Raw genomic sequence first — 13,350 nt, 5'->3', positions numbered from 1 at the left:
ATAGCAAAAAGTTTCTTATATCCAAAGGATATAAGAAAGGATTTCTTGTACACAGCCATAGTGGTACTATACAAGAACAGAGCAAACCACAGGGTGCAGGTACCTATGATGTAGGTAAGATAAAATACTACAAAAGCTACATATCTTCCTTGAAAGCTCATTGTTTGATTATGCAGTGTCAGGTCTGCAAAAAAATAAAACTTAACATGATGTAACCTGAACTCATACTCTTTGCTCGTATTGAAGAATTGTTTATACATATTTATAATGAGGAAGAAATAAAAAAAAAAAAAAAAAGAAATAAATGAAATATTATAACATATTGTGTGAATCGTGCATAATTAAGAACCTTTCTCCCCGAACCCACAAACAGAAGAATACAAAAGGAACTACATATTATATACTATGTAAAATAATTTGCAAACCTGTTCTTTCTCTAGAATTTGACGAGCATCCTGAAGTAATTTTTCCTTTGCCTCTGTTTCAGCAAGAGTAGCTTTATTTTGCTCTTCATATGCCATAGTTACTACAGCCAAGATCAGATTGAAGAGATAAAATGAGCATAAAAAGATGACTGCCATAAAAAATAAAATGTAGCTCTTCCCAGATGTACGGATAGTCTGTGAGGAAAAAAAGAAAGGTCATAACAGATTCTTAACAAACTAACATTTACAACAGAATTACAAGCTAACAATTTATCTTCCAATACAATGCAAGAGGTCAAGATACTGAGCTGTTTTCTTTAAACAACTGCACTACCTCTGGTCTAGGTTATACAGAAGGTCTAGAAATACATCTAGCTGGGAGTTCATCTGGCCTACAAGTAAATAAATTTCTGCTCTTAAAAACTTATCTGTGATCATATAATATTTTTCTCTTCATGTAACAGACCATTAAGCATTCATAATGAAACCATGTACAACTGAGAATGAAAAAAAAAATCTTAAAATTAAATGAAATACCTCTAAGAAAATCAATCAAATGATAATCAGAGTTTAACTTATGAGAAGCTACTTCATCTGTAAAGAGATATATAGCTAACTACAGAATAAATTACTGAAACTTATTAAAGAGGAGGAAAGCTAGGATTATCTAAACAATAATGAAAGATGTGTATTTAGTGAATAAGAAGCAGTAATTAGGCTGCATATTCTTTTTTTTTTTAAACAGCAGTGGAAGAGATGGCTCAAAATGAAGCTCTGAAGCATCAGAAAACAAAATAACATGACCTTGAAATGGCAGAAAGAAAACATAATCATAGAATCATTTCAGAGAAGAGCTTCAAGATCATCAAGTCCAACCACCCACCTAACACTACAAGTCTGCCACCAAACCCCAAACCAGGCCCCTAAGTGCCATATCCACAGGTTTCTTAAATAATTCCAGAGATGACAACTCCACCACCTCCCCAGGCAGCCTGTTCCAGTGCCTAAGCACCGTTTCCTTGAAGAAATTCTTCCTAATGTCCAATCTAAACCACCCCTGGCACAACCTGAGGCCATTGTCTTGCATCCTTTTACTTGTCACCTGAGGAAATAGACCAACACCCTCCTCACTGCAACCTCCTTCCATGTAGGTGTAAAGAATTATGAGTCTCCCCTTGGCCTCCTCTTCTCCAGACTGAACAACCCCAGTTACTTCAGCTGCTCCTCACGTCTCATTTCCCAGTCCCTTCACCAGATTTGTTGCTCTTCTCTGGACATGCTTAAACAAATCAATGTCCTTCTTATAAGGGCCCAAAAGTGAACACACTATTCAAGGTGCAGTCTCACCTGTGCTGCATACAATGGGACAATCCCTTCCTTAGTCCTGCTGGCCACACTATTTCTGGTGTAGGCCAGGATGCCATTGGCTTTCTTGGCCACCTGGGCATACCGCTGTTTCATGCTTAGCCGGCTGGTGACCAGCAGCCCTAACTCCTTTCTCCTGTCCAACTTTCCAGCCACTCTTCCCCAAGCTTCATGAGGTTGTTATAACCTAAGTGCAGCACCCAGCATTCAGCCTTGGTGAATATCATGTGCTTGGATGTGGCCCATCAATCTGGCCTACCCAGGTCCTTCTGCAGAGCCTTCTGACCCTCAAGCAGACCAAGATTTCTACCTAATTTGGCATCATCTGCAGATGCATTCATTTAAAAAATCAGTTAATAAATCAGCTAAAAAATCAGTTGCTGGAGAAATGTTCAAGTGAACCATATGAAAGCTACAGAACAAGGCAGAAGATAATTCCCTTTTAGCACAGACACTGCATAGATGTAGGAGATCCAGAGAGATCTCTTCAATTTCTGTATTAATTATGTGTGTGTGTATATATATACACAATAATAATCAAAAAGTTACAAAATAAAATAATAAAATATGAAAGGCTTCATTTTTTAAATCGTAGTTATCAAAATATGCTCTGAAATTTAAGCACGTTTGTTCTGAGCCAAAAGGTTTGGTGAGGAGTCAATATTTAAAAAGAGAGAAACGAGAAACAGAGCCCGTAAGTCCTCATTGCTCTTGCAACAGCAGTGAGCTCACTAGCTGGACCTATTCTATACCCCAATCATTAGATAGTTACATAATTAATATATTTAGCTACTAATCAATGACTCGAGTGTGCTCTCCAACCAAGCTATGAGCGCTCATGGAAAGATTGCTGCCATCCAATTTGCAGAAGTTGTGAGAACTTAGCTAATTGAATCTCCTTCCTTACTGCTTCCATCGGTTTCAAAACAAATTTTGTATCACTAATGTGGAAAACAAACAAACAAACAAACAAACAAAAACAGGTGAAGATTTTCTAGGGGATATAAAGCTCTAAACTTCATGCCTAAAGTCAACCTAGCAGGTAAAAAAAAGTACCTACTTGTCTGTAGAGACGCTCCCAGGAATCTTGTGTCATCAGACGGAATAAAGAAAGGAAGGCCCAGCCAAAATGATCAAAACTAGTGTAGCCAAAGTCAGGATTCTTCCCAATCTTCAAGCATGTATAGTTTTGGGGGCACTCTCCCCTAACCGAAAAAAAAAAAAAAAAAAAAAACCAAAAACTTTAGACAATACTCATGCTTGCAGTATTTGATTGTTTCTGAAAGCACCCAATGCACAACACTATATATGGATTTTCTCAATTCATCTCAATGTCCAGTTTAATTATTCCCCAACACAACTCTGCCAGAAGGACTGATTTATATGAGAAAATCCTGGAAAGTCATTTGTCTAGTCGAAGATTCATGGTATAGTCTTACTGGATAGAAACTATCTACCCAGGATGCAAAGAAATATGCAGAGGGGGTAAAAAATCAGAATTTGCTTACTTTTAAATAATTCACCAAGATGAGGAGAGTTTATTAATACCTCATATTCTTTACTGATCTGTTCCCTTCCTCTTTTAGGTCATTCTACATTACCATTGTATTATCGATTATTAGCAATAAAGCACGTACATAATTGCCTATATCCTAGTATTTTATTTTTTTCTTTATTTTCATTATTTCATTTCTTCTCTTAATTGAAATACATTTTTTATTGAACTATAAAAAATAAAAACATTCCACCCTTCTGAAAAATCAAAAGCATTTCTTCATGCCAAAAATAAAACCGAAGTCTATCTGGGGGGAAAAAATAGGGAAATACTAAAACTGTTTTGTTCACTTACTTAGGATCTGAACTGAAACCACAGAGCAGTATTTCAGAAGACTTATTCATTCTGGCACAGATATCTATTAAAATAAATAAATAAACAAAGGAATCATACAATCTGAAGTTGTTGCTTTAAACTTCTCCAAATTAAAGTGAGTGTTCACATACTCATTTCCTACAGCACACAGATATTAAGCCATATGTTACTGCACTTTTTAACACTGGTCTTTCACAACAAAGGGCATAATGGAGTTGTTTCTCAAGAGATCTGTTCATAAGTATGGCTTTTTTTTTTTTTCTTTTTTGAAAATTCATTGACAGCACAACTTATAATGTAAGATTTTTATTGCTTTCTGGTAAAAATAGGAATGTCTGAAAGAAGTAAGCAAAATCCCTGAAAAACAAAGTTCATGTGTGTCATCCCCACCCCCCCCCCCCCCCCCAAAAAAAAATAAATAAATTCTGAGTGCTGTTCCCCTAAAATTAGGCTTCCCATGCAATATGCATTGGTAAAGAAGGAAATGCTTGCAGAAAACTCAGTCCCTTATATCACACAGACTGCTTTCCTGGAATCTTTCCCCAAATTCCAGATTCACCAACCTCTGATTCAGTTGTTCCAGAGATTTCATATCGCTACTTGTGCAAATGCAAGAACATGCCTTCTTGCGAGACACATGCAACCATATTTTAAGACGTATGTGAAAAACGAGTCATACATAGGAAGATATACAGATTAAGTAAAAGGAGGTAATGATAAAAATTTACCAGTTTCATTTGGTAAATATATCTTGGCATCCTTACATAAACTGTCATTGTATGTTTCAGGTTTAGTAGAATTGAGGATACATTTGTATCTTAAATTGCCCATAAAAAGCTGGAGGCCTATTAGAGCAAATATACTCAAGCAAAAAACAGTCAAGATCAGCACATCAGTAAGTTTCTTAACAGATTCAATAAGTGAATTTACGATGACTTTTAGACCTAGAAAAATAAGATTTAAAAATACGCAACATGAGAAGAGGAATGCAGTAATGTTCTTTTATGACAACACACAAGAGTTGCAAGTATGTTAAAAACAAGTCAGTGTAAATCATTTTGTATCTTCACAGTACTAAATGAGGTAAAATAAAGCATATAATGAGCAATACATTTTTTATTTAAGTTTCCTAATCAAAATTTATTTGGCTTTTACTTCCTTCTAACACTAATTTTGCTAAATTGAGCATTCTAGATTAAGATGGCATCTAACAAACTCTTCTGAGTTTTAATGAGTACGGAGAGATTTTTGTGATTGGTCAACATTAAATAAATGATACACATTTTGTTGAATACACATTACAATAAAGGGTAACTTCTGCTGACCTCAGGGTATTCTTTTTAGAAAACAGTATCTTGTAAATGTCACCAGTTTAAAAACATAACATTTACAACACTGGGAAGGTAAAAGGGACAAAATATAAATTGAAGATACATATTCAGGCAGAATAATGAAATTTGAAATATGACATAGGCAGAGAGTGAGATCCAAAAATGCTTGTAATTATATAGAAATGGCACAGCTATTATATATCATGAGAATGGGTTATACAGTCATTTTTAGATTTTCAAATGAGTTGTAGATTCTGAAATCCATACATTCACATCTAAATTAGTGGCACAGCTTAAAAGAAAAAAAAAATAATATATATATATATATATATGGATAACATATACAAAATAATATTGATAAAAGAATTATCCTTAACCCAAATTGCAGCTGTGGCCAGTAAACAAAGAAATGCAGTTCTGAAATATTGTGAGGCCAGCATTCTCTGAAATAAACCATAGAAACGTAAGCTTGTGAAGTTAATGTGAAACCAGAAAGATGGTGGTATAGCAATTATTATGTTAAGAAAACTTATTGGATGGGGTGCACTGCTCAGAAAAGACAGAAGCAAAAATACAAAGGTACTGAGGTAAAAAACGGTGAACAGTAGTGATGGTGGAAAATTACAGAGAGGAAAAAAAAAAAAAAAGAGCAGAAAATACAAAAATTTGCGAAGGTCAAAATCATTTTGACGAAAGATGGTAAATAAAATTCTGTTGAGATGCTGCTGAAAGTTACTACACACTGCAAAATGGTCACAACACCTTGGCATGCTTTTAACTACCACAAAAAGTGACAGACAGCACAAGAACAGGAGAGGAAGTAGTAAAATGGTAATTCTCTGCTGAAACAAAGAGACAAATAATAATATATTTTGTTCCTTACCTGGTATTACTGAAATAGCTTTCAAAGTCCTCAGTACTCTGAAAGTTCGAAGAGCTGAAACATTTCCTGATGTTTTACAGATACTAACATACCTATAAAATTAAACCACCATATAATGGAATGACAAAGATCCAGCTTTTCACAGAATATGCGTATAGAGGATAGAGTAATGAATATAATACAGAACAGAAAAAGGTCCAATATATCCCAAAGTAGATGTCTGAAGTTAGGAATCTAAGTCCACTGCTAGGGATTGTTATAAAGTAATGAGCCTTTTGAAAAATGCTGCTTGAAAGAAACAGAGCAAGTTTTTCTTCTTGTGGATTTGGATGCTTTTGAAGCACTTTTGAAGTGTTTATCCATCAAAATGTCTACTAAAAAAAATATAACTGATTGATATTATTGATTGTCATTCAATAATATGACATCATCTCACATCAAGGCTGACCTGATTCAGAAAAATACATGAAAGTATATACTACAACTATCTCTTAAAACTACACAATATATAGTTTATAGAAAAGGATTTGAACAAAATTACGTTTACAATATGTTAACAACAGTTTGAAAATTTCATAAAATGAGGACTTTAAGAGTTGTATATACAACACTAACTAGTTACCCTACATTTTGTAAGACATCCTTCATGTGACACTGGACAATTGTGACTCTTCTTATAATAAGGCCATAACATGTAACAGAATTCCTTAAAATAAGAAGTCTCAGTAATAAAATATGACAAACACTGGCTGGAGAGGACCTCTGGAGGTCATCTAGGTAACTTGCCACTCAAAGCACAACTTCAGACCACTACAGCTTTACCTAAGCTGTAAGATTAAATCAAGTACATAAATTAATCACTTCACTGTTAATTTCAAAATATTTTTATTTGTAATATGATAGGACCCCAAAACCAGAAGCAGGTAACTTATTGGGAAGTGCTTATACCTGTTTGAACACAAATGAATTAGGAACATGTGTAGCAAAGACTGCAAAATGTAGTTGTTCATACAGCTATCGGACTATTTGATTGTTACTGATGTGTAAATTTAGTTCATATAAAATCCTTACTGATTTGTAGGTTACCCATAAGAACACTTTGCTCACATAGATACATAGGTGTGTGATGTCATCTGAGTATGTAACTTGTTACTCACGAGGGAAAAGCAGTGAGGGATATGGCAGTTGACAGCAGCCTTTGCTACAGAGCCCATTCGATGCTGCAGTTTAAAGACCCCAGGAAAAATAAGCAAAATGAATAGAAGGATAAAAACCCTGGACTTCAGGACAACAGATTCCAGTGCATTCAGAGATCTGCTTGGCAGAATCCCACGGGAAACCACCTCAAAGGGAAAAGTAGCCCCCAGAACAGCAGGTTGATCGTCAAGGTTATTTTCTTCAAAGCACAGGAACACTGCACTTCACTTATGTTGATCACTTACACTGATGTTCAAGAAGGCAGTGACTAAGGACATGCAAAAGTTGAGGCTGCTCAACACTGCTTAGATCTTTATTTGTGAAGTCTGCTGTCAGGCCTCCCAGATCCCTGAGAGTAGTCATCACTTCTGAGATTGAATCTGATTGAATCTGGAGTCCTGTGACCAGCCTTGGGCTCTCCAGGGCAAGACAGACATTTGACATACTGGAACACATGCGGCCAGATCTCTGGGGATGGCCAGTAAAACAATTAGATGGTTAGATTCTTAGCCTGGGTTGGGTTTGAGTCCACAGAAGAAAAGGCTAATGGGGTGACGAGCCTTACAATCTTACTGTTGTTACTAGCTGCCCAATACAAGGGGTTAGAGAAGATGGAGTTGCACTATCATTGGAAGCTTACCATGAAACAATGAGAGGCAGCAGACTTAAGTTGCTACATGATTCCATATAGGTATTTGGGAGAAAAAAATAAATCACAATGTGGTTGGAATGGGTTGCCTGGGGAACTTACTGAATCTCCATCCTTAGAGAAACTCAGTACTTTATTGGACAAGATCCTAAACAACCCAATTTAAATTAGCCCTGTTTTTAGCAAGGAGTTGGACCACATAATTTCCATTCCAACCTACATTCCTCTTTAACAAATTAGAACATGACAACTGAAAAACACTCAGAGATGCTAAATGTCAGAGAAAGCTTTAAAAACTCTTGAGACTTGGTTTTGAGTGAATCTGCTCACTGCTGTAAGACTATTTTGCTTTCAAGATTGACATTCTGTATTTGAGATACAAATTCTGACTTTCTTTCTTCTTATTTTCTTGCCCACTTAGCTACCTGGTTTTGATATGAACTTGAATGTGACCACGTTGGCCAATGATCCATCTGGCCAATTACCCCTTCAAGAATGGCCCATAACAAAGGCTTACAGAAGAGTTTAGCATCAAGGCAATCATTCAATGCTTAACAGATTTCATTCTTCCAGAAAATGTATAGCTCAGGGACTTCCTGTAGAAGACATAGTGTCTCTCTTTTAAATATAACCCTTAGCATCTTCTCATTCTGGATTCTGTCCAGAAACCAAATAATTCTGTCCAGAATGCAAATAAGCTTTCTGCATCCACAACCTCCTCTGAAAGAAAATGTGCCTACACATAGTGTGAAAAACTCAACCCTTCTTTTTCATTCTGTTATTTGAGAACTTTAGTTGCTGTCTTTAGCTCTCATTTTAGGAGAAAAAAAATAACAAATTTATTCTCTTTTTGACTCTATACTAGAGACTTCTTCAATGAGGGTGCTTTTTTTTGTTTGTTTGTTTGTTTGTTTTTCATGAGAGCCCTACTCTAGGTAGTTTCTCATTAGATTGAGCACAAGATGTAGCCATCTTTGCCACTCTTCTCTGTGATGTATTTTAATTGTCATCTTTTGAGATGTCAGAAGCAAGACTACATATGGCCTTGGAAAGAAAGAAAGAAAAAAAAAAAACAGACTTCTACAGTGAAATAACTCTGTGTTCTGCTCTATTATTTCTTACCCATGATGCCCTCTTTTACTATTTAATTCTCTGACCATTATTGCACACTGGAGTGGTGTTTTCACCATTTTTTTTTTTCCAACATGTGAAATCTATTTCAGAGCTCCTAACTGTATATGTAAAGTTAGGTCTGCTTTTGCTTGAGCATCATTTTACATTCTTTATATTTCATCTGCTGTTTATCACTATGTCATTCAACATCTTGTGATGCACTTTGAATCCTTCTCAGAAAAACTTCATCTCACCCAGACCACAGCAAATAAGACAACATAAGGAAGCAAGGAAGCATGCTTGGTTTTGGCTGTCTGTGGGGACACTTCGTTTAAAAAAAAAAAAAAGTACTGCACTGAGAACAATAAAACAGGTCTATTAATTGTGAAAATACATGTAGTAAATGAGCAAATGAATGCTAACTCAAACAGATGAGCTTTGTATTTAGGTCTTGCTTTAAAGTCTAAGACAGTTTTTCTCTCTTTAAAGTCTAAGACAATTTTTCTCTCTTCAGACAGCAGGTATGCAAAGAGTGATTCAAACACAGGAACTCTTCAGTGGGTAGAATGTCAACTACTGTAAAGAACTTCAGACCATCAAGTATCATATTACATGTATTTGCATGTTTGTCCCTCAAGTGTAAGAGAACAACGGAGTTTTACTTACGTCACAATGATAACAACAAAATCCAAACAGTTCCACGGATCTCGAAGAAAAGTAAATTCATTCCAAACAAATCCTCTTGCTACTAATTTTATCAATATTTCACCAGTATATATACCTGTAAAAAGATGTCTGAGAAGGAAAGAATATATTAAAGCTATAGAAATAAAAACACGAAAGAGATTAAGAGACATTTAGGCACATTGTAACTTTTCCATGTTTAGGCACAGGATGGAAATGAAAGTCGAAAATGTGAAATCTGATAGGGCAGGATAGATTACTCTTAGAAACACATTGTAGGTATAAGAACATGCATTTCTGACTTTCAGTAAGATTTTGATGTAAATCTATAACCATAAGTGTATATGTAAGTATACCATATTATTTCTGATGAAAAAACTTCCTTATGAAGAATTATGAAAGCCCATGTTTATGGTCTAAAGCAGACTGGAAAATATCAAAGTCTCAGCCTTTTGGCAGAACAGTAAGATTAAATCTTTTTTTCAGCATAGCTTGATAAGATTGCATATATTACACAGTTATTCTAGCAAGTACTCTAAAACTGAAAGAAACTCTACGTAAAACTGTAAAACTAAGCTAACAGTATCACTTTGCTTAGAAAAAAAAAAAAAAAAAGAGAGAGAGAGAGATTAAAATTATGGAACCTCTGATGCCACAAGCAGATTTTAACAAATTTTAATTCCAGAACCTCAACTTAAGTTAAACTGGATACAGAGCACAGTTACAAAAGGTAATGAGATGGTACAAAAAGGTTCCTAATGTGAAAAACTGAACTGGGGGTGTCCCCAGAAAATAGCAAGAGAGAATGGAATTAATATTTATTCCTCTATACTTTTTGCATGAGCTGGGCATAGCAGACACTCAGGTTATTACCCTAGGATGAGGTGATTCTCCTGCTATATTTACCATTGGTGTGGCCTCACCTTGAATCATGATCTTTGAAGGTCCCTACCAAATTTTAGATGTTAGAATCATGCTACACAACCTCTCTAAACAGCTTAATCCTTTAAGGGTAAAATGGGCCGACCTTCTATATTATACCAAATGGCAAAATTACCCAACACAGAGTAAAGGGCATATTCCTTGTGTATTCCTCTGAGAAAACAGGCTCCACAAGGACTGGCTGCTATTACAAAAATCCCAAATCTTCCTCAGAAGTCTCTCAGAGGATTTTCAAACCCCAGAATTAGATCACCACATTGTTCAATCTCCTTCAGTCCAGCAGGTTAGTTTCCTTAGAGTGAAGAAAAGGCAATTGAGGTAACTTACTCAGTCCAGTTGAGCTGTGGTGGAAGGCTATTTACAGCCATGGAAGCACAATTGAGTATCACAGTACATGTAATAAAGCCAACAAATATTGTGAATAATAAGTCAAGGAAAAACTGCTGTATTATAAAACAATGAAGTTCAAAAAAGTTGCCAATTTACAAACAAAACCCATTAACTTATTCAAATAACTACTTTGGTTTTGAATATGCATGACTTTTCTTGCTTTTTTCCAAAGAAGCTGATGTCAGATTAAATTTCTACTCGGCTGGGTAAACCTCATGATGTAAAAATAACAGCACGTGGGGACAGTTTTGGAAGACAGGACATTAGACTGAAATTCCAATCGGACATAAGAGGTCAGACAGAGCTGTCAGAAGATATGAGGATCATAAATAAATGAAATACATTTAAAGAAGGAAATCTGAGAATCCTCTGCTGTCTAGTATTACCTGAAATTTTAGAAACCTCCATTCTTTTGCAGCAGGAACATGAAATAAAGAGAAAGGGGTCACAACCCCATACTAACCATGGTTTTTAATAAATCCTAGGGATAAAAATGAAATAGAATAAGATGAAAAATGTTAATTATCAATAACTAGTGTTCTTTGAAGTTGGGGGTCCATGTATACATTTTTTATGATGGGACAGTTACAGCCTACCACAAGTTCAGAAAGTTTTGTCATTTTATGTGGCAGACAATGAAAACATACATAAGAAAAGATGTCCTTTCATGAAAGTTCAGTCACCATGTAAAAAAATGTTGGTTTTGTATTTTGTTTTTAAACAAAATTTAGGATTAACTTGGAACCGAACAGCCAATTTAGCTATTTCTAATAGCACTAATATACATTCAAAATCAGCCAAAGGTCACTGTAAAAGGATCTATTTCTACAAATGAATAAACCTAAATGAAATCAGATGTTTGGCAGAAAAAGCAGAAAGCCTACAGTTTTGTACTTGCAATCCTTCATATTTTTACTTTCTTCAAACTACGCTTATCTTTTTGCAAATACATGAAAACTGGGTGCTCAGAGCTGTCTATAAACTTGAGTGTGAAATACCTTTCTTAGGGTAACACCAGATTCTTTCAGCAAAGCATTGCTGTAATTCCCACTCTTCATGCTTTAATAACTCGACAGTCTCTATTTTGTTTTGTTTTTTAATTAAAATTTGAAGCTTGTCACCACAGCACAGATTTAGAAAAAGTTCTAGAAAAAGGCTAAAATATCATACAGTAGCCTCTAAATGTTGTTTCATAACAATATTTGTAGATCTGACTGTTAAACACGAGCTTTTTAAACAATTTTACTTGTAGCAACCTCATGTAAACAGCTTTGCTGTTGTAATACAAGGTTCAAAATTCTCAGTATCAAAACCACATGAGCCTACAATTAGATTAATATATAGAGAGGAAAACAATCACAGAAAATGGCACAGCATATTCTAAAATTAAAATTACAGAAATCAATGAAAGGATATGAATGGATCAGAATGTGAATTGCTGCTTTTCTGACTGGATTGAAAGGACTAAGTATACACAAGGCAGGTGTGGCAGTAAACCGGAAAATATTCCTCTTTTTATTTATCACCATGAAAGTCTATTAAAAAATAATAATAATTGTATATGAAATATTTTAAAGAAACACAAATTTCCTCCAAAAAATAATGTTTTGGTTTTTAAATCTGCACTATATCTAATTGTAGTTATGAGTAAAAATTTCTTGCCTTCTTACTTGGAGCTGTGACATGATGATACTACATGTTGAAGAAAGAGCAACTATAGGAAAGTTTGTATTTACTGTGATAAACAAGTAAGAATGAAAATTAATTAGAAGAGCGACTGCTGATATTCATTTGGTCAAAGTAATTAAAGGATACCATTCTGGGACTGCAATATTGTTGTTAATCTTGCTCAGAAGTACCTTACCCTTAGACAGTTTTATAGGCTACAAGAGATCATTCACAAAGCACACATTGTTTTGTGTAACAAAACAATGCCAGGAATTTTAATTTTGAAATATCCTTAAGTTATCAAATAACTTTGTAATTCCCTGTAAACTACCCTAAGGCCCATCGTGGCTCAGTACTATTGCCAGATGAAGTTAAAATGAAATCCCTTAAATTGAAACCACAGCAAACTAACATTATGTAAATGCCTTCAGCTGAATCAGCTTTAGTTTCTCTTTTCTTCATCAAGAATGTCACTCTGATTACTTTGAGAAAAAAAGTCTCCGGAAGAATCTTTTCACTAATAATTACAAAGCCTTCTGCACGTTCTCTGATTAAATGATTACATTCCAGAAACTTATTGGTATATATTAAAGAATGCAATGTTCTGCTCTTCAGGTCAAGTCCCTCTCAATAATAAGCAATCACACAATAGACATTTAATTTAGAAGGAAATACTACAGGAAGTAATTTACATATTCCTATAGGCAAAAAAGAGAAAATACTTTGCAATGGCATGGAATATATGCAATATAAATATGGTACAATAAACAAAGCTGATAGGATGTTACAAAATAGAAAATTAATGTAGTCTGATTTTTTTTTTCTTTTTGTTA

The 13,350-nt window shown here is 34.8% G+C and overlaps 1 protein-coding gene across 2 annotated transcripts in view; it reads right to left on the bottom strand.

Moving 5' to 3' along the window:
• The window catches only part of LOC116485995 (sodium channel protein type 5 subunit alpha-like), a 45,351-nt gene that overhangs the window by 24,781 nt on the left and 7,220 nt on the right, over nucleotides 1-13,350 (bottom strand). For both annotated transcript variants that reach the window (XM_032181880.1, XM_032181879.1), the window contains exons 3-10: nucleotides 12,266-12,384; nucleotides 10,787-10,876; nucleotides 9,500-9,628; nucleotides 5,875-5,966; nucleotides 4,389-4,604; nucleotides 3,640-3,703; nucleotides 2,851-2,995; nucleotides 426-620 (exon numbers count right to left, since the gene is read on the bottom strand). In XM_032181880.1, the coding sequence (XP_032037771.1) occupies nucleotides 426-620; nucleotides 2,851-2,995; nucleotides 3,640-3,703; nucleotides 4,389-4,604; nucleotides 5,875-5,966; nucleotides 9,500-9,628; nucleotides 10,787-10,876; nucleotides 12,266-12,384 (1,050 nt within the window). The remainder of the gene's footprint in view (nucleotides 1-425; nucleotides 621-2,850; nucleotides 2,996-3,639; nucleotides 3,704-4,388; nucleotides 4,605-5,874; nucleotides 5,967-9,499; nucleotides 9,629-10,786; nucleotides 10,877-12,265; nucleotides 12,385-13,350) is intronic.

The sequence above is a fragment of the Aythya fuligula genome, chromosome 2, assembly GCF_009819795.1.
Source record: "Aythya fuligula isolate bAytFul2 chromosome 2, bAytFul2.pri, whole genome shotgun sequence".
NCBI lineage: Eukaryota > Metazoa > Chordata > Aves > Anseriformes > Anatidae > Aythya > Aythya fuligula.
Note: the sequence above shows the minus strand (reverse complement) of the source record. Positions and strands in the feature narration are given on the sequence as shown.